The sequence below is a fragment of the Solea solea genome, chromosome 14 (genome assembly GCF_958295425.1).
Source record: "Solea solea chromosome 14, fSolSol10.1, whole genome shotgun sequence".
In the NCBI taxonomy this organism is placed as follows: Eukaryota; Metazoa; Chordata; class Actinopteri; order Pleuronectiformes; family Soleidae; genus Solea; species Solea solea.
The window spans coordinates 17,339,248-17,364,411 of NC_081147.1; the positions used below are offsets into that span (position 1 = coordinate 17,339,248).

Below are 25,164 nucleotides of genomic sequence, written 5' to 3' on the forward strand. Positions count from 1 at the left end.
GTTTGTGTGTTTACCTGTGTGCAGTCTAATCTGCTGATCTGCTAATAACAATTCAGGCTGTACACTGAGAGGTGCAGAAAAGTTCTTCATCGCACTTCTTCTCATCCTCTCTCTTCAGTCTCATTCTTCTGTATCAAAAAAATATAAAAATACACAGAGGGCACTGATGCACCTTCCAAAATACTCGTTATATAATGCAAATAGTGTAGTTTGTATTGCTGAAATGTCTTCACCGTGAGCGTCAGAAGGTTCGACTGAAGACCCTGATGTAGTTTTTGTGAAGATAGAGGCGAAAATGGCCGAGAGTTGAAGAGAATTTCCTCTCAAGAGCGTGATGTCATACACTCTAGCACTAAACCTTCTATATAATACACAACAATACAATACAATACACACAATTCTGGAATACACTGAAAATTCCATGAATTTCTAACCAGTGAAACATCTGTGAAGGTCATGAAAGAGCTCTATTGAGGGCTGAAAGTCCCACTTTCTGTGAACGTTTTAAAGTTTCAGTGAAGTTTCTACGTTAGCGGAAGAAAGAGTGTGTGTCTGAAGTTTGTTTCAATTCATTTGAATGAGAAGTTTTTACTGTATGTTCTACAGACCAGTAAGAAGGTGAAAATCTGTGTTTTAAATTCATTTTAATCGGGAAAAGTGTAAAATGTGTTATTTAGGACATTATAAAATATTCCAATTACAAGCCATTAATGTATTAGTTGAGCTTTCACACATGGATTTGCCTCCACAAAATCATCCAGACCTTAACCCCATTGAGAATCTTTGGGATGTGCTGAGGAAGACTGAATGCGGCGATCCAACTCTTACATCATAAATACAAGATCTTGGTGAAAAAAAACATGTGCATTGTGCTGCAGGCATTGCATAATGCAGGGCCAAGATGAATTTAAATCTATTTGACTGTTGTGGGTTGGGTAGTGTATAAAACATAAAATGACAAGTTCATAAACATAAGGGTTGTACGGGAGATATATGCCCTGTCTTCCATATTGTGTAAACTATAGAATAAAAGCAAAAAGAATAGAATAAAGAAAAAGAATAAAAGTCTTATGTGTAATCCTGTACATTCAAGTTTTGAGGAGCGACACCCATACAGCCATACTCAGGCTTTCTCTGTCCTGAGACTGTGGTGACAGAGTGTGAACCCTCTCAGGAACACGGTTCACAGACCCTTAAAGGTGCAAAGCTGCCACTTAAAGGAGAGACGCACACTTTCTCTCGCCTTCTCCAACACACAGACACACATCGATTGTTGACTGCTGAGATAACGGCAGGGTCTGAATCTCCTCACGCATCTTAAGTGATGCCTTAATTTCCACTGGTCAAAAGACCCACTAACACCCACACTTGTGTGGTGTTTGTATGCCGTGGAAATGGATGCAATTGACATATTACACCCAGGTCAAATGACCGTGCAATAATTATGTTGCAAGTGATGTAAAAAATGTAGTATATAAACAAAATTACAAGGAAATGTAGACTCCTCCTTTTTTATTTAAAATAAAACTATGAAAACAAGAAAAATCGGCAACACTTTAGAATAGGGAACACATTTTCACCATTAATTAGTTGCTTATTATGCAAATTAGTAACGTATTGGCTCTTATTTAGTCATTATTAAGTACTTATTAATGCCTTATTCTGCATGGCCTTATTATACAACCAGTAAGCCATTAACAAAGGGTTTTCCCTTAATAACCTTAGAATTATTGCTTATTAGTAGTACGTAAGGAAGGAAGTTGTTGCATATGAATTACAATCTCAATATGCTTTGCTTTGTATGGACTTTAAAATTATTTTCTTTATCCCTACACGACCCCCACAGCTGATAATGACGGATGAGCAAACAGCAGCATTTGCATCAAGAAACACTGCAGAATGTGCTCATACTGTAGGTGACCTGATCAATAATCTCTGTAAGCTTCATCGTCAACCAAACGGGAAGAATTGGGGGGCTGAAAAGATTTGGCACTGGTTTGGATGCTGTGGCTGACTTTTCACGCCATCTATTTTAAACATTGGGTTTTTCTTTTCTCTGCAGCAGAGAAACTTGGTGACCTGAGTCTTGCAGCTGCTCAACACACTGATGTGCGCGTGCGTGTTTGAGAGAGAGAGAGAGAATATGTGTATGCATGTGTGCGTGCGTGCGTCCTCTTGCATGTTCCCCTGTGAGCAGAGTTGCAGACTCACCACAGACTTTGATTAATGACGCCTACAATTAATCAAGTGTCTGTAGAAGAGAGAGTGCAGTGGCTGAGTGCAGCGGCCGTGCACACTGTTGAAAGAGTGCGGTCACTGCAGCAGAAATGAAAAATGGAAGGCACAGTAACAGTTTCCTTTTTTTAAAAAAACAAAAAAAAAAACAGGGACATTTAAACATTAGTTTTTCAAGATAAAGCTGCCAAACATCTTATATTTGCAACAAACCCAACGAAAACACCGTAACCATTACACTTATTTGTGTCTACTTAAATCTAAATGAATTAGCAACTGTTTTTAAAAAACAACAGAGTTGGGCTGAGATCCTTATGGGTTGTGAAATAAAATATTGTGAATTGTTTTTTTGTTTTATTGTCCATAGCAAAAAAAGAGATGTAGGATATTACAAATCTCATCCATTAGATGTTTTTCATTCCTCCCGTAGATATAGATTTTTACTGCTCAGTCAAATCAGGTCTAATTTAAATCTCTATCCCATACTTTTTTATGTCAGGTGTTTTTATTTTCTTCTACCTCTCGTACCATTGCTTTTTTTCCCTCTCGGTTTCTCGCTGCACTCCTGTGGTGTATAACCCTGTTTCTTCATTTTTCTTCTCCCTCCTTGTTAAGATTATGGCTGAAAGGAAAAGTGCCAAGGCTGCAGCTGGCAGCTCCTCCCAGACCAGCTCTGATGTACCGCTGCAAGGTATACAACACACACACACTGTTCTTTTGTAGTTCCCTTGTGAGAGAATTGGATCTCACGTTACTCTTTCTGCCCCACATCTGAAAACATCTATGTTTTTTTTTTGTTTTGTTTTAAATTAACTTATCACCTCAAGAGCAACTGTGAACATGTTTAATAGAAAGATTTTTGTTTGGTTCGCTTACACGCTGCAGAGTTTTATCCTCACAGCGCTGATTCTATCCAGCGTTACTGAGTCTGCTAAACTCAATGGCTTGTACCTCACAGTCCCAAGTATAATTATGGGAAGAAGAAGAAGAAGGGCCTGAACAATTCATCCGCTGGAATTCAGCCTATGTGTGCATCTGCTGAGTGTTGGGAAACTTTATTGATGCTCCGTTTACAGAGGCAGTCGACCTCATTAAAACCCAATTAGTATTTCTTTGAGGCTATCCTTGGTGCTCTGCTGTAACAACCTCAACCCAAGGATCAAAGACCACCCTGGTGAAACATCCCTCATATCTTTTAAAGCTATGTCTTGCACAAGTTAACCACAGTATTAATTTTCAAAAAATAGTTTAGTCTGTCGTCCAAAATGAGACAAAAAAATCATAGTTTAGTAAGATGTCCAAAGTAGTTTAGTATGTCTTCCAACATGTGGTAAAACAGGCATGTGTTAGTCAGATAATCAATCCCAGTTTAGCATGTAGTCAAAAAAGGTGATTTTAAGTATGTCGTCCAAAATCGGTCAAAAAAGTCATAGTATAGTAAATCGTTCAAAATCACTCAAAAAAGTCATAGTATAGTATGTCGTCCAAAATCAGTCGAAAATGTCATAGTATAGTATGTCGTCCAAAAACTCACAAACATGTCATAGTATAGTATGTCGTCCAAAATCGGTCAAAAAAGTCATAGTATAGTATGTAGTCCAAAATCACTCAAAAAAGTCATAGTATAGTATGTCGTTCAAAAACCATTAAAAAAAGTCATAGTATAGTATGTCGTCCAGAATCAGTCAAAAATGTCATAGTATAGTATGTCGTCCAAAATCACTAAAAAAAGTCATAGTATAGTATGTCGTCCAAAATCATTAAAAAAAGTCATAGTATAGTATGTCTTCAAAATCGGTCAAAAATGTCATAGTATATAGTATGTCGTCCAAAATTACAAATATCCTAGACCTGGGATTGAACCCACAACATTCCTGTAACAGGAAGACAGACCAGACCTACTAACCGCTACACCACCATGCCACTCAGTTTCATGGTAAAATGTCATAGTTCACTATGTCGTCCAAAATCACCAAAGAAAGTCATAGTATAGTATGTCGTCCAAAATCGGGCAAAAAAGTCATAGTATAGTATGTCGTCCAAAATCGGTCAAAAATGTCATAGTATAGTATGTCGTCCAAAATCGGTCAAAAAAGTCATCGTAAAGTATGTCGTCCAAAATCACTCAAAAAAGTCATAGTACAGTATGTTGTCCAAAATCACACAAAAAAGTCATAGTATAGTATGTCGTCCAAAATCACTCAAAAAAGTCATAGTATAGTATGTCGTCCAGAATCATTAAAAAAAGTCATAGTATAGTATGTCTTCAAAATCGGTCAAAAATGTCAAAGTATATAGTATGTCGTCCAAAATTACAAATATCCTAGACCTGGGATTGAACCCACAACATTCCTGTAACAGGAAGACAGACCAGACCTACTAACCGCTACACCACCATGCCACTCAGTTTCATAGTAAAATGTCATAGTTCACTATGTCGTCCAAAATCACCAAAGAAAGTCATATTATAGTATGTCTTCAAAATCGGTCAAAAATGTCATAGTATATAGTATGTCGTCCAAAATCACCAAAAAAAAGTCATAGTATAGTATGTCATTCAAAATCACCAAAAAAAGTCATAGTATAGTATGTCGTCCAAAATCGTGCAAAAAAGTCATAGTATAGTATGTCGTCCAAAATCAGTCAAAAATGTCATAGTATAGTATGTCGTCCAAAATCGGGCAAAAAAGTCATAGTATAGTATGTCGTCCAAAATTACAAATACCCTAGACCTGGGATTGAACCCACAACATTCCTGTAACAGGAAGACAGACCAGACCTACTAACCGCTACACCACCATGCCACTCAGTTTCATAGTAAAATGTCATAGTTCACTATGTCGTCCAAAATCACCAAAGAAAGTCATAGTATAGTATGTCTTCAAAATCGGTCAAAAATGTCATAGTATATAGTATGTCGTCCAAAATCACCAAAAAAAAGTCATAGTATAGTATGTCATTCAAAATCACCAAGTAAAAGTCATAGTATAGTATGTCGTCCAAAATCGTGCAAAAAAATCATAGTATAGTATGTCGTCCAAAATCAGTCAAAAAAGTCATAGTATAGTATGTCGTCCAAAATCACACAAAAAAGTCATAGTATAGTATGTCGTCCAAAATCGGTCAAAAAAGTCATAGTATAGTATGTCGTCCAAAATCACTCAAAAAAGTCATAGTATAGTATGTTGTCCAAAATCACACAAAAAAGTCATAGTATAGTATGTCGTCCAAAATCACCAAAAAAAGTCATAGTATAGTATGTCGTCCAAAATCAGGCAAAAAAGTCATAGTATAGTATGTCGTCCAAAATCACCAAAAAAAGTCATAGTATAGTATGTCGTCCAAAATCACTCAAAAAAGTCATAGTATAGTATGTCGTCCAAAATCACCAAAAAAAAGTCATAGTATAGTATGTCATTCAAAATCACCAAAAAAAGTCATAGTAAAGTATGTCGTCCAAAATCGTGCAAAAAAGTCATAGTATAGTATGTCGTCCAAAATCAGTCAAAAATGTCATAGTATAGTATGTCGTCCAAAATCGGGCAAAAAAGTCATAGTATAGTATGTCGTCCAAAATTACAAATATCCTAGACCTGGGATTGAACCCACAACATTCCTGTAACAGGAAGACAGACCAGACCTACTAACCGCTACACCACCATGCCACTCAGTTTCATAGTAAAATGTCATAGTTCACTATGTCGTCCAAAATCACCAAAGAAAGTCATAGTATAGTATGTCTTCAAAATCGGTCAAAAATGTCATAGTATATAGTATGTCGTCCAAAATCACCAAAAAAAAGTCATAGTATAGTATGTCATTCAAAATCACCAAGTAAAAGTCATAGTATAGTATGTCGTCCAAAATCGTGCAAAAAAATCATAGTATAGTATGTCGTCCAAAATCAGTCAAAAATGTCATAGTATAGTATGTTGTCCAAAATCGGTCAAAAAAGTCATAGTATAGTATGTCGTCCAAAATCACTCAAAAAAGTCATAGTATAGTATGTCGTCCAAAATCACACAAAAAAGTCATAGTATAGTATGTCGTCCAAAATCGGGCAAAAAAGTCATAGTATAGTATGTCGTCCAAAATCGGTCAAAAATGTCATAGTATAGTATGTCGTCCAAAATCACTCAAAAAAGTCATAGTATAGTATGTCGTCCAAAATCACTCAAAAAAGTCATAGTATAGTATGTTGTCCAAAATCACACAAAAAAGTCATAGTATAGTATGTCGTCCAAAATCACCAAAAAAAGTCATAGTATAGTATGTCGTCCAAAATCAGGCAAAAAAGTCATAGTATAGTATGTCGTCCAAAATCACCAAAAAAAGTCATAGTATAGTATGTCGTCCAAAATCACTCAAAAAAGTCATAGTATAGTATGTCGTCCAAAATCACCAAAAAAAGTCATAGTATAGTATGTCGTCCAAAATCAGGCAAAAAAATCATAGTATAGTATGTCGTCCAAAATCACCAAAAAAAGTCATAGTATAGTATGTCGTCCAAAATCGGGCAAAAAAGTCATAGTATAGTATGTCGTCCAAAATCGGTCAAAAATGTCATAGTATAGTATGTCGTCCAAAATCGGTCAAAAAAGTCATAGTATAGTATGTCGTCCAAAATCACTCAAAAAAGTCATAGTATAGTATGTTGTCCAAAATCACACAAAAAAGTCATAGTATAGTATGTCGTCCAAAATCGGGCAAAAAAGTCATAGTATAGTTTGTCGTCCAAAATCGGGCAAAAAAGTCATAGTATAGTATGTCGTCCAAAATCAGTTGAAAAAGTCATAGTATAGTATGTCGTCCAAAATCACTCAGAAAAGTCATAGTATACTATGTCGTCCAAAATCACTCAAAAAAGTCATAGTATAGTATGTTGTCCAAAATCACCAAAAAAAGTCATAGTATAGTATGTGGTCCAAAATCGGTCAGAAAAGTCATAGTATAGTATGTCGTCCAAAATCAGTCAAAAATGTCATAGTATAGTATGTCGTCCAAAATCACTCAATAAAGTCATAGTATATAGTTCGCGTCCAAAATCAGTCAAAAATGTCATAGAATAGTATGTCGTCCAAAAACGGTCAAAAAAGTCATAGTATAGTATGTCGTCCAAAATCACTCAAAAAAATCATTCTATAGTAAGTCGTCCAAAATCGGTTAGAAAAGTCATAGTATAGTATGTCGTCCAAAATCAGTCAAAAAAGTCATAGTATAGTATGTGGTCCAAAATCGGTCAGAAAAGTCATAGTATAGTATGTCGTCCAAAATCACTCAAAAAAGTCATAGTATAGTATGTGGTCCAAAATCGGTCAGAAAAGTCATAGTATAGTATGTCGTCCAAAATCACTCAAAAAAGTCATAGTATAGTATGTAGTCCAAAATCACTCAAAAAAGTCATAGTATAGTATGTCGTCCAAAATCGGTCAAAAAAGTCATAGTATAGTATGTCGTCCAAAATCAGTCAAAAAAGTCATAGTATAGTATGTCGTCCAAAATCAGTCAAAAATGTCATAGTATAGTATGTCGTCCAAAATCACTCAATAAAGTCATAGTATATAGTTCGCGTCCAAAATCACACAAAAAAGTCATAGTATAGTATGTCGTCCAAAATCAGGCAAAAAAGTCATAGTATAGTATGTCGTCCAAAATCGGTCAAAAAAGTCATAGTATAGTATGTCGTCCAAAATCAGTTGAAAAAGTCATAGTATAGCATGTCATCCAAAATCGGTCAAAAAAGTCATAGTATAGTATGTCGTCCACAATCACTCAAAAAAGTCATAGTATACTATGTCGTCCAAAATCACTCAAAAATGTCATAGTATAGTATGTCGTCCAAAATCGGTCAAAAAAGTCATGGTATAGCATGTCATCCAAAATCGGTCAAAAAAGTCATAGTATAGTATGTCGTCCAAAATCACTCAAAAAAGTCATAGTATACTATGTCGTCCAAAATCACTCAAAAATGTCATAGTATACTATGTCATCCAAAATCACACAAAAAAGTCATAGTATAGTATGTTGTCCAAAATCACACAAAAAAGTCATAGTATAGTATGTCGTCCAAAATCACCAAAAAAAAGTCATAGTATAGTATGTCATTCAAAATCACCAAAAAAAGTCATAGTAAAGTATGTCGTCCAAAATCGTGCAAAAAAGTCATAGTATAGTATGTCGTCCAAAATCAGTCAAAAATGTCATAGTATAGTATGTCGTCCAAAATCGGGCAAAAAAGTCATAGTATAGTATGTCGTCCAAAATTACAAATATCCTAGACCTGGGATTGAACCCACAACATTCCTGTAACAGGAAGACAGACCAGACCTACTAACCGCTACACCACCATGCCACTCAGTTTCATAGTAAAATGTCATAGTTCACTATGTCGTCCAAAATCACCAAAGAAAGTCATAGTATAGTATGTCTTCAAAATCGGTCAAAAATGTCATAGTATATAGTATGTCGTCCAAAATCACCAAAAAAAAGTCATAGTATAGTATGTCATTCAAAATCACCAAGTAAAAGTCATAGTATAGTATGTCGTCCAAAATCGTGCAAAAAAATCATAGTATAGTATGTCGTCCAAAATCAGTCAAAAATGTCATAGTATAGTATGTTGTCCAAAATCGGTCAAAAAAGTCATAGTATAGTATGTCGTCCAAAATCACTCAAAAAAGTCATAGTATAGTATGTCGTCCAAAATCGGGTGAAAAAGTCATAGTATAGTATGTCGTCCAAAATCGGGCGAAAAAGTCATAGTATAGTATGTCGTCCAAAATCGGGCAAAAAAGTCATAGTATAGTATGTCGTCCAAAATCAGTTGAAAAAGTCATAGTATAGTATGTCGTCCAAAATCACTCAGAAAAGTCATAGTATACTATGTCGTCCAAAATCACTCAAAAAAGTCATAGTATAGTATGTTGTCCAAAATCACCAAAAAAAGTCATAGTATAGTATGTGGTCCAAAATCGGTCAGAAAAGTCATAGTATAGTATGTCGTCCAAAATCAGTCAAAAATGTCATAGTATAGTATGTCGTCCAAAATCACTCAATAAAGTCATAGTATATAGTTCGCGTCCAAAATCAGTCAAAAATGTCATAGAATAGTATGTCGTCCAAAAACGGTCAAAAAAGTCATAGTATAGTATGTCGTCCAAAATCACTCAAAAAAATCATTCTATAGTAAGTCGTCCAAAATCGGTTAGAAAAGTCATAGTATAGTATGTCGTCCAAAATCAGTCAAAAAAGTCATAGTATAGTATGTGGTCCAAAATCGGTCAGAAAAGTCATAGTATAGTATGTCGTCCAAAATCACTCAAAAAAGTCATAGTATAGTATGTGGTCCAAAATCGGTCAGAAAAGTCATAGTATAGTATGTCGTCCAAAATCACTCAAAAAAGTCATAGTATAGTATGTAGTCCAAAATCACTCAAAAAAGTCATAGTATAGTATGTCGTCCAAAATCGGTCAAAAAAGTCATAGTATAGTATGTCGTCCAAAATCAGTCAAAAAAGTCATAGTATAGTATGTCGTCCAAAATCAGTCAAAAATGTCATAGTATAGTATGTCGTCCAAAATCACTCAATAAAGTCATAGTATATAGTTCGCGTCCAAAATCACACAAAAAAGTCATAGTATGGTATGTCGTCCAAAATCAGGCAAAAAAGTCATAGTATAGTATGTCGTCCAAAATCGGTCAAAAAAGTCATAGTATAGTATGTCGTCCAAAATCAGTTGAAAAAGTCATAGTATAGCATGTCATCCAAAATCGGTCAAAAAAGTCATAGTATAGTATGTCGTCCACAATCACTCAAAAAAGTCATAGTATACTATGTCGTCCAAAATCACTCAAAAATGTCATAGTATAGTATGTCGTCCAAAATCGGTCAAAAAAGTCATGGTATAGCATGTCATCCAAAATCGGTCAAAAAAGTCATAGTATAGTATGTCGTCCAAAATCACTCAAAAAAGTCATAGTATACTATGTCGTCCAAAATCACTCAAAAATGTCATAGTATACTATGTCATCCAAAATCACACAAAAAAGTCATAGTATAGTATGTTGTCCAAAATCACACAAAAAAGTCATAGTATAGTATGTCGTCCAAAATCACCAAAAAAAAGTCATAGTATTGTATGTCATTCAAAATCACCAAAAAAAGTCATAGTAAAGTATGTCGTCCAAAATCGTGCAAAAAAGTCATAGTATAGTATGTCGTCCAAAATCAGTCAAAAATGTCATAGTATAGTATGTCGTCCAAAATCGGGCAAAAAAGTCATAGTATAGTATGTCGTCCAAAATTACAAATATCCTAGACCTGGGATTGAACCCACAACATTCCTGTAACAGGAAGACAGACCAGACCTACTAACCGCTACACCACCATGCCACTCAGTTTCATAGTAAAATGTCATAGTTCACTATGTCGTCCAAAATCACCAAAGAAAGTCATAGTATAGTATGTCTTCAAAATCGGTCAAAAATGTCATAGTATATAGTATGTCGTCCAAAATCACCAAAAAAAAGTCATAGTATAGTATGTCATTCAAAATCACCAAGTAAAAGTCATAGTATAGTATGTCGTCCAAAATCGTGCAAAAAAATCATAGTATAGTATGTCGTCCAAAATCAGTCAAAAATGTCATAGTATAGTATGTTGTCCAAAATCGGTCAAAAAAGTCATAGTATAGTATGTCGTCCAAAATCACTCAAAAAAGTCATAGTATAGTATGTCGTCCAAAATCGGGTGAAAAAGTCATAGTATAGTATGTCGTCCAAAATCGGGTGAAAAAGTCATAGTATAGTATGTCGTCCAAAATCGGGCAAAAAAGTCATAGTATAGTATGTCGTCCAAAATCAGTTGAAAAAGTCATAGTATAGTATGTCGTCCAAAATCACTCAGAAAAGTCATAGTATACTATGTCGTCCAAAATCACTCAAAAAAGTCATAGTATAGTATGTTGTCCAAAATCACCAAAAAAAGTCATAGTATAGTATGTGGTCCAAAATCGGTCAGAAAAGTCATAGTATAGTATGTCGTCCAAAATCAGTCAAAAATGTCATAGTATAGTATGTCGTCCAAAATCACTCAATAAAGTCATAGTATATAGTTCGCGTCCAAAATCAGTCAAAAATGTCATAGAATAGTATGTAGTCCAAAAACGGTCAAAAAAGTCATAGTATAGTATGTCGTCCAAAATCACTCAAAAAAATCATTCTATAGTAAGTCGTCCAAAATCGGTTAGAAAAGTCATAGTATAGTATGTCGTCCAAAATCAGTCAAAAAAGTCATAGTATAGTATGTGGTCCAAAATCGGTCAGAAAAGTCATAGTATAGTATGTCGTCCAAAATCACTCAAAAAAGTCATAGTATAGTATGTGGTCCAAAATCGGTCAGAAAAGTCATAGTATAGTATGTCGTCCAAAATCACTCAAAAAAGTCATAGTATAGTATGTAGTCCAAAATCACTCAAAAAAGTCATAGTATAGTATGTCGTCCAAAATCACTCAAAAAAGTCATAGTATAGTATGTCGTCCAAAATCAGTCAAAAAAGTCATAGTATAGTATGTCGTCCAAAATCAGTCAAAAATGTCATAGTATAGTATGTCGTCCAAAATCACTCAATAAAGTCATAGTATATAGTTTGCGTCCAAAATCACACAAAAAAGTCATAGTATGGTATGTCGTCCAAAATCAGGCAAAAAAGTCATAGTATAGTATGTCGTCCAAAATCGGTCAAAAAAGTCATAGTATAGTATGTCGTCCAAAATCAGTTGAAAAAGTCATAGTATAGCATGTCATCCAAAATCGGTCAAAAAAGTCATAGTATAGTATGTCGTCCACAATCACTCAAAAAAGTCATAGTATACTATGTCGTCCAAAATCACTCAAAAATGTCATAGTATAGTATGTCGTCCAAAATCGGTCAAAAAAGTCATGGTATAGCATGTCATCCAAAATCGGTCAAAAAAGTCATAGTATAGTATGTCGTCCAAAATCACTCAAAAAAGTCATAGTATACTATGTCGTCCAAAATCACTCAAAAATGTCATAGTATACTATGTCATCCAAAATCACACAAAAAAGTCATAGTATAGTATGTTGTCCAAAATCACACAAAAAAGTCATAGTATAGTATGTCGTCCAAAATCACCAAAAAAAGTCATAGTATAGTATGTCGTCCAAAATCAGGCAAAAAAGTCATAGTATAGTATGTCGTCCAAAATCACCAAAAAAAGTCATAGTATAGTATGTCGTCCAAAATCACTCAAAAAAGTCATAGTATAGTATGTCGTCCAAAATCACCAAAAAAAATCATAGTATAGTATGTCGTCCAAAATCAGGCAAAAAAATCATAGTATAGTATGTCGTCCAAAATCAGTCGAAAATGTCATAGTATAGTATGTCGTCCAAAAACTCACAAACATGTCATAGTATAGTATGTCGTCCAAAATCGGTCAAAAAAGTCATAGTATAGTATGTCGTCCAAAATCACTCAAAAAAGTCATAGTATAGTATGTCGTTCAAAAACCATTAAAAAAAGTCATAGTATAGTATGTCGTCCAGAATCAGTCAAAAATGTCATAGTATAGTATGTCGTCCAAAATCACTCAAAAAAGTCATAGTATAGTATGTCGTCCAGAATCATTAAAAAAAGTCATAGTATAGTATGTCTTCAAAATCGGTCAAAAATGTCAAAGTATATAGTATGTCGTCCAAAATTACAAATATCCTAGATCTGGGATTGAACCCACAACATTCCTGTAACAGGAAGACAGACCAGACCTACTAACCGCTACACCACCATGCCACTCAGTTTCATAGTAAAATGTCATCGTTCACTATGTCGTCCAAAATCACCAAAGAAAGTCATATTATAGTATGTCTTCAAAATCGGTCAAAAATGTCATAGTATATAGTATGTCGTCCAAAATCACCAAAAAAAAGTCATAGTATAGTATGTCATTCAAAATCACCAAAAAAAGTCATAGTATAGTATGTCGTCCAAAATCGGGCAAAAAAGTCATAGTATAGTATGTCGTCCAAAATCGGTCAAAAATGTCATAGTATAGTATGTCGTCCAAAATCGGTCAAAAAAGTCATAGTATAGTATGTCGTCCAAAATCACTCAAAAAAGTCATAGTATAGTATGTTGTCCAAAATCACACAAAAAAGTCATAGTATAGTATGTCGTCCAAAATCGGGCAAAAAAGTCATAGTATAGTATGTCGTCCAAAATCGGGCAAAAAAGTCATAGTATAGTATGTCGTCCAAAATCAGTTGAAAAAGTCATAGTATAGTATGTCGTCCAAAATCACTCAGAAAAGTCATAGTATACTATGTCGTCCAAAATCACTCAAAAAAGTCATAGTATAGTATGTGGTCCAAAATCACCAAAAAAAGTCATAGTATAGTATGTGGTCCAAAATCGGTCAGAAAAGTCATAGTATAGTATGTCGTCCAAAATCAGTCAAAAATGTCATAGTATAGTATGTCGTCCAAAATCACTCAATAAAGTCATAGTATATAGTTCGCGTCCAAAATCAGTCAAAAATGTCATAGAATAGTATGTCGTCCAAAAACGGTCAAAAAAGTCATAGTATAGTATGTCGTCCAAAATCACTCAAAAAAATCATTCTATAGTAAGTCGTCCAAAATCGGTTAGAAAAGTCATAGTATAGTATGTCGTCCAAAATCAGTCAAAAAAGTCATAGTATAGTATGTGGTCCAAAATCGGTCAGAAAAGTCATAGTATAGTATGTCGTCCAAAATCACTCAAAAAAGTCATAGTATAGTATGTGGTCCAAAATCGGTCAGAAAAGTCATAGTATAGTATGTCGTCCAAAATCACTCAAAAAAGTCATAGTATAGTATGTAGTCCAAAATCACTCAAAAAAGTCATAGTATAGTATGTCGTCCAAAATCGGTCAAAAAAGTCATAGTATAGTATGTCGTCCAAAATCAGTCAAAAAAGTCATAGTATAGTATGTCGTCCAAAATCAGTCAAAAATGTCATAGTATAGTATGTCGTCCAAAATCACTCAATAAAGTCATAGTATATAGTTCGCGTCCAAAATCACACAAAAAAGTCATAGTATGGTATGTCGTCCAAAATCAGGCAAAAAAGTCATAGTATAGTATGTCGTCCAAAATCGGTCAAAAAAGTCATAGTATAGTATGTCGTCCAAAATCAGTTGAAAAAGTCATAGTATAGCATGTCATCCAAAATCGGTCAAAAAAGTCATAGTATAGTATGTCGTCCACAATCACTCAAAAAAGTCATAGTATACTATGTCGTCCAAAATCACTCAAAAATGTCATAGTATAGTATGTCGTCCAAAATCGGTCAAAAAAGTCATGGTATAGCATGTCATCCAAAATCGGTCAAAAAAGTCATAGTATAGTATGTCGTCCAAAATCACTCAAAAAAGTCATAGTATACTATGTCGTCCAAAATCACTCAAAAATGTCATAGTATACTATGTCATCCAAAATCACACAAAAAAGTCATAGTATACTATGTCGTCCAAAATTATAAATATCCTAGTCCTGAACCCACAACATTCCTGTAACAGGAAGACAGACCAGACCTACTAACCACTACACCACCATGTCACTCTGTTTTATAGTAAAATGTCATAGTTCACTATGTCGTCCAAAATCACCAAAAAAAGTCATAGTATACTATGTCGTCCAAAATCACTCAAAAAAGTCATAGTATACTATGTCGTCCAAAATCACTCAATAAAGTCATAGTATAGTATGTCGTCCAAAATCACTCAAAAAAGTCATAGTATAGTAAGTCATCCAAAATCACCAAAAAAAGTCATAGTATAGTATGTCGCCAAAATCACTCAAAAAAGTCATAGTATACTATGTCATCCAAAATCACTCAAAAAAGTCATAGTATAGTATGTCGTCCAAAATCACTCAAAAAAGTCATAGTATAGTAAGTCGTCCAAAATCACCAAAAAAAGTCATAGTATAGTATGTCGTCCAAAATCAGTCAAAAAAGTCATAGTATAGTATGTCGTCCAAAATCACTCAAAAAAGTCATAGTATACTATGTCGTCCAAAATCACTCAAAAAAGTCATAGTATAGTATGTCGTCCAAAATCGGTCAAAAAAGTCATAGTATAGTATGTCGTCCAAAATCGGTCAAAAAAGTCATAGTATAGTAAGTCGTCCAAAATCACCAAAAAAAGTCATAGTATAGTATGTCGTCCAAAATCACTCAAAAAAGTCATAGTATACTATGTTGTCCAAAATCACTCAAAAATGTCATAGTATAGTATGTCGTCCAAAATTAGTCAAAAAAGTCATAGTAAACTATGTCGTCCAAAATCACTCAAAAAAGTCATAGTATAGTATGTCGTCCAAAATTAGTCAAAAAAGTCATAGTATAGTATGTAGTCCAAAATCACTCAAAAAAGTCATAGTATAGTAAGTCGTCCAAAATCACCAAAAAAAGTCATAGTATAGTATGTCGTCCAAAATCACTCAAAAAAGTCATAGTATACTATGTTGTCCAAAATCACTCAAAAATGTCATAGTATAGTATGTCGTCCAAAATTAGTCAAAAAAGTCATAGTATAGTATGTCGTCCAAAATCACTCAAAAAAGTCATAGTATACTATGTCTTCCAAAATCACTCAAAAAAGTCATAGTATACTATGTTGTCCAAAATCACTCAAAAATGTCATAGTATAGTATGTCGTCCAAAATCACTCAAAAAAGTCATAGTAAACTATGTCGTCCAAAATCACTCAAAAAAGTCATAGTATAGTATGTCGTCCAAAATTAGTCAAAAAAGTCATAGTATAGTATGTAGTCCAAAATCACTCAAAAAAGTCATAGTATAGTAAGTCGTCCAAAATCACCAAAAAAAGTCATAGTATAGTATGTCGTCCAAAATCACTCAAAAAAGTCATAGTATAGTATGTCGTCCTAAATCAGTCAAAAATGTCATAGTATAGTATGTCGTCCAAAATCACCAAAAAAAGTCATAGTATAGTATGTCGTCCAAGATCACCAAAAAAAGTCATAGTATAGTATGTCGTCCAAAATCACCAAAAAAAGTCATAGTATAGTATGTCGTCCGAAATTACAAATATCCTAGACCTGAACCCACAACATTCCTGTAACAGGAAGACAGACCAGACCTACTAACCACTACACCACCATGCCACTCTGTTTTATAGTAAAATGTCATAGTTCACTATGTCGTCCAAAATCACCAAAAAAAGTCATAGTATACTATGTCGTCCAAAATCATTCAAAAAAGTCATAGTATAGTATGTCGTCCAAAATCGGGCAAAAAAGTCTTAGTACAGTATGTCGTCCAAAATCAGTCAAAAATGTCATAGTATAGTATGTCGTCCAAAATCGGTCAAAAAAGTCATAGTATAGTATGTCGTCCAAAATCACTCAATAAAGTCATAGTATAGTATGTCGTCCAAAATCACTCAAAAAAGTCATAGTATAGTAAGTCGTCCAAAATCACCAAAAAAAGTCATAGTATAGTATGTCGTCCAAAATTAGTCAAAAAAGTCATAGTATAGTATGTAGTCCAAAATCACTCAAAAAAGTCATAGTATAGTATGTCGTCCAAAATCACTCAAAAAAGTCATAGTATACTATGTCATCCAAAATCACTCAAACAAAGTCATAGTATAGTATGTCGTCCAAAATCACTCAAAAAAGTCATAGTATACTATGTCATCCAAAATCAATCAAAAAAGTCATAGTATAGTATGTTGTCCAAAATCACTCAAAAATGTCATAGTATATATTGTCGTCCAAAATCACTCAAAAATGTCATAGTATATATTGTCGTCCAAAATCGGTCAAAAAAGTCATAGTATACTATGTCGTCCAAAATTATAAATATCCTAGTCCTGAACCCACAACATTCCTGTAACAGGAAGACAGACCAGACCTACTAACCACTACACCACCATGCCACTCTGTTTTATAGTAAAATGTCATAGTTCACTATGTCATCCAAAATCACACAAAAAAGTCATAGTATAGTATGTCGTCCAAAATCGGGCAAAAAAGTCATAGTATAGTATGTCGTCCAAAATCGGTCAAAAAAGTCATAGTATAGTATGTCGTCCAAAATCAGTTGAAAAAGTCATAGTATAGCATGTCATCCACAATCGGTCAAAAAAGTCATAGTATAGTATGTTGTCCAAAATCGGTCAAAAAAGTCATAGTATAGTATGTCGTCCAAAATTAGTCAAAAAAGTCATAGTATAGTATGTCGTCCAAAATCAGTCAAAAAAGTCATAGTATAGTTTGTCGTCCTAAATCAGTCAAAAATGTCATAGTATAGTATGTCGTCCAAAATCACCAAAAAAAGTCATAGTATAGTATGTCGTCCAAGATCACCAAAAAAAGTCATAGTATAGTATGTCGTCCAAAATCACCAAAAAAAGTCATAGTATAGTATGTCGTCCAAAACTACAAATATCCTAGACCTGGGATTGAACCCACAACATTCCTGTAACAGGAAGACAGACCAGACCTACTAACCGCTACACCACCATGCCTCTCAGTTTCATAGTAAAATGTCATAGTTCACTATGTCGTCCAAAATCACTCAAAAAAGTCATAGTATAGTATGTCGTCCAAAATCACTCAAAAATGTCATAGTATATATTGTCGTCCAAAATCACTCAAAAATGTCATAGTATATATTGTCATCCAAAATCACACAAAAAAGTCATAGTATACTATGTCGTCCAAAGTTATAAATATCCTAGTCCTGAACCCACAACATTCCTGTAACAGGAAGACAGACCAGACCTACTAACCGCTACACCACCATGCCTCTCTGTTTTATAGTAAAATGTCATAGTTCACTATGTCATCCCAAATCACACAAAAAAGTCATAGTATAGTATGTCGTCCAAAATCGGGCAAAAAAGTCATAGTATAGTATGTCGTCCAAAATCGGTCAAAAAAGTCATAGTATAATATGTCGTCCAAAATCACTCAATAAAGTCATAGTATACTATGTCGTCCAAAATCACTCAAAAAAGTCATAGTATAGTATGTCGTCCAAAATTAGTCAAAAAAGTCATAGTATAGTATGTCGTCCAAAATCACCAAAAAAAGTCATAGTATAGTATGTCGTCCAAGATCACCAAAAAAAGTCATAGTATAGTATGTCGTCCAAAATCATCAAAAAAAGTCATAGTATAGTATGTCGTCCAAAATTACAAATATCCTAGACCTGGGATTGAACCCACAACATTCCTGTAACAGGAAGACAGACCAGACCTACTAACCGCTACACCACCATGCCTCTCAGTTTCATAGTAAAATGTCATACTTCACTATGTCGTCCAAAATCACCAAAAAAAGTCATAGTATAGTATGTCTTCAAAATCGGTCAAAAATGTCATAGTATATAGTATGTTGTCCAAAATCACCAAAAAAAGTCATAGAATAGATGTCATCCAAAATCAGTCAAAAATGGCATAGTATAGTATGTCGTCCAAAATCACTCAAAAAAGTCATAGTATAGTATGTCGGTCAAAATCGCTCAGAAAAGTCATAGTATAGTATGTTGTCAAAAATCAGTCAAAAAAGTCATAGTATAGTAAGTCGTCCAAAATCAGTCAAAAAAGTCATAGTATAGTATGTAGTCCAAAATCACTCAAAAAAGTCATAGTATAGTATGTAGTCCAAAATCACTCAAAAAAGTCATAGTATAGTATGTCGTCCAAAATCGATCAGAAAAGTCATAGTATAGTATGTCGTCCAAAATCACTCAAAAATGTCATAGTATACTATGTCATCCAAAATCACACAAAAAAATCATAGTATAGTATGTCGTCCAAAATCAGGCAAAAAAGTCATAGTATAGTATGTCGTCCAAAATCGGTCAAAAAAGTCATAGTATAGTATGTCGTCCAAAATCAGTTGAAAAATCATAGTATAGCATGTCATCCAAAATCGGTCAAAAAAGTCATAGTATAGTATGTCGTCCAAAATCACTCAAAAAAGTCATAGTATACTATGTCGTCCAAAATCACTCAAAAATGTCATAGTATACTATGTCATCCAAAATCACACAAAAAAGTCATAGTATACTATGTCGTCCAAAATTATAAATATCCTAGTCCTGAACCCACAACATTCCTGTAACAGGAAGACAGACCAGACCTACTAACCACTACACCACCATGCCACTCTGTTTTATAGTAAAATGTCATAGTTCACTATGTCATCCAAAATCACACAAAAAAGTCATAGTATAGTATGTCGTCCAAAATCGGGCAAAAAAGTCATAGTATAGTATGTCGTCCAAAATCGGTCAAAAAAGTCATAGTATAGTATGTCGTCCAAAATCAGTTGAAAAAGTCATAGTATAGCATGTCATCCACAATCGGTCAAAAAAGTCATAGTATAGTATGTTGTCCAAAATCGGTCAAAAAAGTCATAGTATAGTATGTCGTCCAAAATTAGTCAAAAAAGTCATAGTATAGTATGTCGTCCAAAATCAGTCAAAAAAGTCATAGTATAGTTTGTCGTCCTAAATCAGTCAAAAATGTCATAGTATAGTATGTCGTCCAAAATCACCAAAAAAAGTCATAGTATAGTATGTCGTCCAAGATCACCAAAAAAAGTCATAGTATAGTATGTCGTCCAAAATCACCAAAAAAAGTCATAGTATAGTATGTCGTCCAAAACTACAAATATCCTAGACCTGGGATTGAACCCACAACATTCCTGTAACAGGAAGACATACCAGACCTACTAACCGCTACACCACCATGCCACTCAGTTTCATAGTAAAATGTCATAGTTAACTATGTCGTCCAAAATCACCAAAAAAAGTCATAGAATAGTATGTCGTCCAAAATTAGTCAAAAAAGTCATAGTATAGTATGTAGTCCAAAATCACTCAAAAAAGTCATAGTATAGTATGTCGTCCAAAATCGCTCAGAAAAGTCATAGTATAGTATGTTGTCCAAAATCAGTCAAAAAAGTCATAGTATAGTAAGTTGTCCAAAATCAGTCAAAAAAGTCATAGTATAGTATGTAGTCCAAAATCACTCAAAAAAGTCATAGTATAGTATGTAGTCCAAAATCACTCAAAAAAGTCATAGTATAGTATGTTGTCCAAAATCGATCAGAAAAGTCATAGTATAGTATGTCGTCCAAAATCAGTCAAAAAAGTCATAGTATAGTAAGTTGTCCAAAATCAGTCAAAAAAGTCATAGTATAGTATGTAGTCCAAAATCACTCAAAAAAGTCATAGTATAGTATGTCGTCCAAAATCGATCAGAAAAGTCATAGTATAGTATGTCGTCCAAAATCACTCAAAAATGTCATAGTATGCTATGTCATCCAAAATCACACAAAAAAATCATAGTATAGTATGTCGTCCAAAATCAGGCAAAAAAGTCATAGTATAGTATGTCGTCCAAAATCAGGCAAAAAAGTCATAGTATAGTATGTCGTCCAAAATCAGTTGAAAAAGTCATAGTATACTATGTCGTCCAAAATCACTCAAAAATGTCATAGTATACTATGTCATCCAAAATCACACAAAAAAGTCATAGTATACTATGTCGTCCAAAATGATAAATATCCTAGTCCTGAACCCACAACATTCCTGTAACAGGAAGACAGACCAGACCTACTAACCACTACACCACCATGCCACTCTGTTTTATAGTAAAATGTCATAGTTCACTATGTCGTCCAAAATCACCAAAAAAAGTCATAGTATACTATGTCGTCCAAAATCACTTAAAAAAGTCATAGTATAGTATGTCGTCCAAAATCGGGCAAAAAAGTCTTAGTACAGTATGTCGTCCAAAATCAGTCAAAAATGTCATAGTATAGTATGTCGTCCAAAATCGGTCAAAAAAGTCATAGTATAGTATGTCGTCCAAAATCACTCAAAAAAGTCATAGTATAGTAAGTCGTCCAAAATCACCAAAAAAAGTCATAGTATAGTATGTCGTCCAAAATCACTCAAAAAAGTCATAGTATACTATGTTGTCCAAAATCACTCAAAAATGTCATAGTATAGTATGTCGTCCAAAATTAGTCAAAAAAGTCATAGTATAGTATGTCGTCCAAAATCACTCAAAAAAGTCATAGTATACTATGTCGTCCAAAATCACTCAAAAAAGTCATAGTATAGTATGTCGTCCAAAATTAGTCAAAAAAGTCATAGTATAGTATGTAGTCCAAAATCACTCAAAAAAGTCATAGTATAGTATGTCGTCCAAAATCGATCAGAAAAGTCATAGTATAGTATGTCGTCCAAAATCACTCAAAAATGTCATAGTATACTATGTCATCCAAAATCACACAAAAAAGTCATAGTATAGTATGTCGTCCAAAATCGGGCAAAAAAGTCATAGTATAGTATGTCGTCCAAAATCGGTCAAAAAAGTCATAGTATACTATGTCGTCCAAAATTATAAATATCCTAGTCCTGAACCCACAACATTCCTGTAACAGGAAGACAGACCAGACCTACTAACCACTACACCACCATGCCACTCTGTTTTATAGTAAAATGTCATAGTTCACTATGTCATCCAAAATCACACAAAAAAGTCATAGTATAGTATGTCGTCCAAAATCGGGCAAAAAAGTCATAGTATAGTATGTCGTCCAAAATCGGTCAAAAAAGTCATAGTATAGTATGTCGTCCAAAATCAGTTGAAAAAGTCATAGTATAGCATGTCATCCACAATCGGTCAAAAAAGTCATAGTATAGTATGTTGTCCAAAATCGGTCAAAAAAGTCATAGTATAGTATGTCGTCCAAAATTAGTCAAAAAAGTCATAGTATAGTATGTCGTCCAAAATCAGTCAAAAAAGTCATAGTATAGTTTGTCGTCCTAAATCAGTCAAAAATGTCATAGTATAGTATGTCGTCCAAAATCACCAAAAAAAGTCATAGTATAGTATGTCGTCCAAGATCACCAAAAAAAGTCATAGTATAGTATGTCGTCCAAAATCACCAAAAAAAGTCATAGTATAGTATGTCGTCCAAAACTACAAATATCCTAGACCTGGGATTGAACCCACAACATTCCTGTAACAGGAAGACATACCAGACCTACTAACCGCTACACCACCATGCCACTCAGTTTCATAGTAAAATGTCATAGTTAACTATGTCGTCCAAAATCACCAAAAAAAGTCATAGAATAGTATGTCGTCCAAAATTAGTCAAAAAAGTCATAGTATAGTATGTAGTCCAAAATCACTCAAAAAAGTCATAGTATAGTATGTCGTCCAAAATCGCTCAGAAAAGTCATAGTATAGTATGTTGTCCAAAATCAGTCAAAAAAGTCATAGTATAGTAAGTTGTCCAAAATCAGTCAAAAAAGTCATAGTATAGTATGTAGTCCAAAATCACTCAAAAAAGTCATAGTATAGTATGTAGTCCAAAATCACTCAAAAAAGTCATAGTATAGTATGTTGTCCAAAATCGATCAGAAAAGTCATAGTATAGTATGTCGTCCAAAATCAGTCAAAAAAGTCATAGTATAGTAAGTTGTCCAAAATCAGTCAAAAAAGTCATAGTATAGTATGTAGTCCAAAATCACTCAAAAAAGTCATAGTATAGTATGTCGTCCAAAATCGATCAGAAAAGTCATAGTATAGTATGTCGTCCAAAATCAGTTGAAAAAGTCATAGTATAGCATGTCATCCACAATCGGTCAAAAAAGTCATAGTATAGTATGTTGTCCAAAATCGGTCAAAAAAGTCATAGTATAGTATGTCGTCCAAAATTAGTCAAAAAAGTCATAGTATAGTATGTCGTCCAAAATCAGTCAAAAAAGTCATAGTATAGTTTGTCGTCCTAAATCAGTCAAAAATGTCATAGTATAGTATGTCGTCCAAAATCACCAAAAAAAGTCATAGTATAGTATGTCGTCCAAGATCACCAAAAAAAGTCATAGTATAGTATGTCGTCCAAAATCACCAAAAAAAGTCATAGTATAGTATGTCGTCCAAAACTACAAATATCCTAGACCTGGGATTGAACCCACAACATTCCTGTAACAGGAAGACATACCAGACCTACTAACCGCTACACCACCATGCCACTCAGTTTCATAGTAAAATGTCATAGTTAACTATGTCGTCCAAAATCACCAAAAAAAGTCATAGAATAGTATGTCGTCCAAAATTAGTCAAAAAAGTCATAGTATAGTATGTAGTCCAAAATCACTCAAAAAAGTCATAGTATAGTATGTCGTCCAAAATCGCTCAGAAAAGTCATAGTATAGTATGTTGTCCAAAATCAGTCAAAAAAGTCATAGTATAGTAAGTTGTCCAAAATCAGTCAAAAAAGTCATAGTATAGTATGTAGTCCAAAATCACTCAAAAAAGTCATAGTATAGTATGTAGTCCAAAATCACTCAAAAAAGTCATAGTATAGTATGTTGTCCAAAATCGATCAGAAAAGTCATAGTATAGTATGTCGTCCAAAATCAGTCAAAAAAGTCATAGTATAGTAAGTTGTCCAAAATCAGTCAAAAAAGTCATAGTATAGTATGTAGTCCAAAATCACTCAAAAAAGTCATAGTATAGTATGTTGTCCAAAATCGATCAGAAAAGTCATAGTATAGTATGTCGTCCAAAATCAGTCAAAAAAGTCATAGTATAGTAAGTTGTCCAAAATCAGTCAAAAAAGTCATAGTATAGTATGTAGTCCAAAATCACTCAAAAAAGTCATAGTATAGTATGTCGTCCAAAATCGATCAGAAAAGTCATAGTATAGTATGTCGTCCAAAATCACTCAAAAATGTCATAGTATGCTATGTCATCCAAAATCACACAAAAAAATCATAGTATAGTATGTCGTCCAAAATCAGGCAAAAAAGTCATAGTATAGTATGTCGTCCAAAATCAGGCAAAAAAGTCATAGTATAGTATGTCGTCCAAAATCAGTTGAAAAAGTCATAGTATACTATGTCGTCCAAAATCACTCAAAAATGTCATAGTATACTATGTCATCCAAAATCACACAAAAAAGTCATAGTATACTATGTCGTCCAAAATGATAAATATCCTAGTCCTGAACCCACAACATTCCTGTAACAGGAAGACAGACCAGACCTACTAACCACTACACCACCATGCCACTCTGTTTTATAGTAAAATGTCATAGTTCACTATGTCGTCCAAAATCACCAAAAAAAGTCATAGTATACTATGTCGTCCAAAATCACTCAAAAAAGTCATAGTATAGTATGTCGTCCAAAATCGGGCAAAAAAGTCTTAGTACAGTATGTCGTCCAAAATCAGTCAAAAATGTCATAGTATAGTATGTCGTCCAAAATCGGTCAAAAAAGTCATAGTATAGTATGTCGTCCAAAATCACTCAAAAAAGTCATAGTATAGTAAGTCGTCCAAAATCACCAAAAAAAGTCATAGTATAGTATGTCGTCCAAAATCACTCAAAAAAGTCATAGTATACTATGTTGTCCAAAATCACTCAAAAATGTCATAGTATAGTATGTCGTCCAAAATTAGTCAAAAAAGTCATAGTATAGTATGTCGTCCAAAATCACTCAAAAAAGTCATAGTATACTATGTCGTCCAAAATCACTCAAAAAAGTCATAGTATAGTATGTCGTCCAAAATTAGTCAAAAAAGTCATAGTATAGTATGTAGTCCAAAATCACTCAAAAAAGTCATAGTATAGTATGTCGTCCAAAATCGATCAGAAAAGTCATAGTATAGTATGTCGTCCAAAATCACTCAAAAATGTCATAGTATACTATGTCATCCAAAATCACACAAAAAAGTCATAGTATAGTATGTCGTCCAAAATCGGGCAAAAAAGTCATAGTATAGTATGTCGTCCAAAATCGGTCAAAAAAGTCATAGTATACTATGTCGTCCAAAATTATAAATATCCTAGTCCTGAA

The 25,164-nt window shown here is 33.8% G+C and overlaps 1 protein-coding gene across 2 annotated transcripts in view; it reads left to right on the forward strand.

The window, feature by feature from the left end:
• Window positions 1-25,164, forward strand: part of LOC131472373 (amyloid beta precursor protein binding family B member 2) — a 58,025-nt gene that overhangs the window by 20,670 nt on the left and 12,191 nt on the right. For both annotated transcript variants that reach the window (XM_058649474.1, XM_058649476.1), the window contains exon 11: window positions 2,851-2,926. In XM_058649474.1, the coding sequence (XP_058505457.1) occupies window positions 2,851-2,926 (76 nt within the window). The remainder of the gene's footprint in view (window positions 1-2,850; window positions 2,927-25,164) is intronic.